This window comes from Arachis ipaensis, chromosome B09 (assembly GCF_000816755.2).
Source record: "Arachis ipaensis cultivar K30076 chromosome B09, Araip1.1, whole genome shotgun sequence".
NCBI lineage: Eukaryota > Viridiplantae > Streptophyta > Magnoliopsida > Fabales > Fabaceae > Arachis > Arachis ipaensis.
Genome location: NC_029793.2, coordinates 127,515,190 through 127,519,791, shown reverse-complemented (window position 1 = coordinate 127,519,791; position 4,602 = coordinate 127,515,190). Strand labels below are relative to the sequence as shown.

The window sequence follows — 4,602 nt, the reverse complement described above, 5'->3', positions numbered from 1 at the left end:
GTTTTGAATTCCTTAACCCAATGCTGTGAAACCCTCTCTCTACCTCGCTCTTAAATCTCATTTCGAAATCCTCTCTCTCTCTCTCTCTCTCTCTCTCGCGTATTCAAAGAAGAATAGGTTTTGGTTATCAGCTTCGGGGAAGAGGAAGAAGCAGAGAAACAGCAACAAGAAGAACAAGAAGAAGAGGAAGGAGAAGGGAATGGAGTCGACGGAATCTTCATACGTGTCGTCGCCGGAAGGGCCAAGGAAGCACGCCTCGCCGCCTCACCAATCCCCTTCCCTTGAAGGTACATCTCGATCCCGATCTACTTTCTCTCTCCATGCTTCTGTGCCCTAATGTAGGTCAGGTTCAATGTATCTCGCTTATGCTCTTCTAACTTCTAAGGTCAACACCTTCCTTTCGTAACCCTAATTGTTGCACTACGCGCCACCAATCACGCTACCTTTCCTCAGATTCACTGTTTTCATTTTTTATTTTTGCTATGTTATCCTGAAAATGAAAATAAGAACAAAAATGCATAGCTGCTTTTTGAGTGGATGTGATTTTGGGTTTTACTTATTTCTTATCTCTCTGCTTTGGTCTTTAGATTTAAGTGGATATGCTTATATTCAGTTGCATAGAAGGATAATATGCTGTTGCTTACCAAATTTTATTGATGGCAGAAACTAGGAGAGCTTATTTATTTATTTATTTGTTTATTCATTTATTTTTTGTTCCTTTGCTCATTTTGTTTTCATTCATTAAGTTTAAATTTCGAGGGAGCTAATGAAGGTTTCCCAAATTTACTCCATTTTAGGTCAAATTTGGAGTTCTTTTGGTTTGAATCTAGTTAGGCCACTTTCGGCATCTCATTACCGATTTAGCACACAACTGGAACTAACTCTTACTTGGCAGTATTATATACCCTTAACATAAGTGTTCGAAAATTCTCTGGGTTGAGCTTTTTAGCTCAACTTTTGCTTCAGTAAACCGGATATTCTGGTTCTGGTTGTTATTATTTTGGCTAACGTTGATTGAAGATTTGGTTTCCTTTTATTATTCTCATTATGCAAGTGGGAAGTAGTTTTGAAGTTTTTGCAATGATTATGTTGTACATAGTGGTAGTTGAAGGGAAGAATTGTTGGTTTTTTTGTTTCCTCATAAGATGAGGCAAGTTGTTTCATATATAGAATCTGGTCAATTGAAGCTTAAAATTATGTTCCATAGTTATTCCGTCTTGTTGCATCCAAAAGTTATACTCTTATTTGTAAATATGTAAATGTCTTAATTGTTTATTTATTTAATATTATATGACATTATGTTGATCACTTGCAGATTCTGCAGAGAAGCCAACATATGTTAGGTTTCTTGTATCAAACTCTGCAGCTGGTTCTGTTATTGGAAAGGGTGGTTCAACCATCACTGATTTTCAGTCACAATCTGGGGCACGAATCCAGTTATCACGCAACCATGAATTCTTTCCTGGGACTACTGATAGGATTATCATGGTATCTGGTGGAATAAATGAAATCCTAAGAGCTGTTGAACTTATTCTGTCTAAGTTGCTCAGTGAGGTAATTTATGATGTCAATTTGATTCGTAATGAAGAAAATGAAAACATGTATTACAATTTCCTGTTTTCCTGAAAGTTATTTACCTTGTGTCATTAGCTTCAAAGTGAGGATGAAAATGATGCTGAGCCAAAAACAAAAGTGAGACTCATTGTTCCAAATGGTTCTTGTGGTGGTATAATTGGCAAGGGAGGTGCTACCATTAGGTACTATTGCTTTTCCTCATTAAGTTATCTATTTACAATTTCTTGAAATATGTACAGATAAAAGTAGTTGTTGATACTATCACACTACTATGTCTTAATTTATGATTCTGGGTGTATTGTGATTTCATGTGGTTCTTTGGTGTTCCAGCTTTTATTTCCCCTTGCTCCCCCTAAATTATGTCAGAAAAGAGAGAGTTCTTAATTGTAGGACCCTTTCTCTTTGTTTTTAAATTACACATGATTGGTGATAAAAGCTTAGAGCATAAATTCTTGCCTTTGGTCAGGTCATTCATTGAAGAATCTCAAGCTGGAATTAAGATATCTCCTCAGGATAATAATTATTACGGACTGAATGATAGGCTAGTGACACTGACAGGAACTCTTGATGAGCAAATGCGTGCAGTTGATTTAATTGTTTCTAAGTTAGCTGAAGATCCTCATTATTCGCAGTCCATGAACTCTCCATTTTCATATCCAGGTTAGTGTTCCGAATTAGTACCATGGATGTTATTCATTCTTACATGTTAGTAATCTGTATGTTTATAATATATATTTTGGAGTTGGAGGGCCTAATAGTAAAATATTGAACTCTCCACTGTCCATGTTTTCTGTGTATGGGTTCCCATGATTGCATGAAGTTAATATATGGAAGCATTGCCTCAAACCATAATATCTTTCCCTGCTATTGTAGGATTATTTCTTTTAAGTGTATAAGATTATGGGTTTGTAGGCACTTTTTATTTTTTTTCCTTCTCAATGAACTTGTCCCATCTGCTTCTCTACTACTATGTTGTGTACTTATACATGGAGATATGTAGAAGATAGTTATGGCAAAAGTATGTTCTGCTTATAGTTTTGTATATTGAGGTAAAAATGTAGTTAATATAGTTTAATCATCCATTTTTAGAGGAATGCTCATCTTTCTATATTATATTAATTCCCTTGTTAAATTTTCATTTCAATGAAAACGAAGATATTGAAAATGTTTTATGATGAGTTAGTTTGGTGCTAAATTTGTGATGAGCTACTTTGGTGAGTTTAATGCTAAGTATAATATTGTTAACTGACATAGGTGTTTACTTTTCGGGTTATCATGGTGTTCCATATACATATGTGCTTCCATCTGTTGCACCAGCACCATACAATGCAGCGAACTACAGACCAAATGGTGCTGCTGGAGGAAAGTTCCAGAATAGCAAGGTTCTTTTGTTCCATTAATTTAGTATTGTTATTGTTTTGGATTTTCTAGTGTCAGTTTTCAGACTGAGTTAATAATAATAATATAAAAAAGGAAGATGTTGAATTCCCTTTTCTTGTTCTACAGGATGCCGATTAACATGCATGTTGTGACTTGTGACAAATGAAACTTTTAACAAAAATTCAAGTGTTTTTTTATCCTGGAATTACTTATTTAATTCTTCTCATGAATTATCATTCTCAGTGTTAACATGCTTAGCTTCTTATAGTTTGTGTGCTAAGGTGGTTGAACAGTCATACATGAGAAGATAAGAGTAGGAGTTATTATTCTTGCTTAGATTAGCATCCATTGGGTAGAATATGATTGGTTTGATCATTTGAATCATAGACCAATGGAGGTCCAAGTGAGAAAAGAGAATCAGGTTAAAGAGAATTCAGTCAAAACTTGAAAGGGTTTGTGATGGAATACTAGAAGACATTTTAAGAGAAACTTAAAGAATTCCTTTTTGTTTGGGTTTTAGCTTTTAATGAAAATTATGGTTTTGATAATGGCGGATCCAATGGTTTCAATATGATCTGTTTATCTACTTTTACTTCCACAATTGTGATAATGAGAAAACTAAATTTTTGCAGCACTAGACAAGGATCTAATAGCACATATATAAGGGGAACCACCACTGAAGCACATTATGTGTTGGCATCTTGTATTTTAAATGGAGGAAGTCTTAAAAAATAACTGTCAATGCTGCATTGTTTATTAAGAATACTAAGAACAGTATGAAACTTAGTTATAATGCATGCTTAATATAGTACTGCTGTTGTCTTGAGATTTAGTTTATGAGCTTTATGAAATCCAGTTTCATGTGAATAATTTTTTTAGATTATGATTTTGGCAATTTGAAAATTATGGCCAAATCCAAGCATGCTATCATGGGATTATAGGACCTGTAGTCAGTAGTGAATTCCTCACATCTTCATCTGAAGGTGAATTGGTGATGCAATCTGAACTGACAGAGTTCCTGTTGTTCTCCAGGAGGACCGGAGTAACTCGCTGACCATTGGTGTTGCAGATGGCCATATAGGATTGGTTGTTGGTCGTGGCGGAAGGAATATAATGGATATTAGTCAGGTTTGTCAATGGCTGGGAGTATTACATGGCTTACAGTGACTAATTAATTAAGAAACTAACCCAAGTAAGTCTTAATTTTTTTCCAGGTTAGTGGGGCAAGGATAAAGATATCAGACAGAGGAGATTACATATCTGGGACAACAGACAGGTAGGATTTTATTCTATCAAGGCTTTTTTCACCCTTCATATCCAGAATATAAGCCAGATCAATGATCAAATGTCCAAAATAATTTCCTTTACCAAAATGCTTTACATTACTTTCCTTATTATACAGGAAAGTTACTATAACGGGTTCCCAGAGAGCAATACGTACAGCTGAATCTATGATAATGCAGAAGGTTGCTTATGCTTCTGAGAGGGTTCTTGAGTAGAGTAGGGTAGTTTGCATGCACTAGTCTGCTTCTAGATGCGTAGTGAAACCTGCTTGCTAATTGCTTATACATTTGCTGAATTTTTGGGATTTGTTTACATTATTTCTCATCATATGATATACTCTGGGAGATCTTTATTGTAGCGAGA

General features: G+C 35.1%; 1 protein-coding gene across 1 annotated transcript; it reads left to right on the top strand.

Moving 5' to 3' along the window:
- On the top strand, positions 98-4,598 carry LOC107617631 (protein BTR1; the record flags this gene model as incomplete). The annotated part of the gene is given in 8 exon segments (XM_021110322.1): positions 98-287; positions 1,316-1,554; positions 1,651-1,757; positions 2,042-2,235; positions 2,830-2,957; positions 3,988-4,083; positions 4,170-4,231; positions 4,358-4,598. Coding segments are annotated over 8 exon segments (1,011 nt in total). The 3' UTR covers positions 4,455-4,598.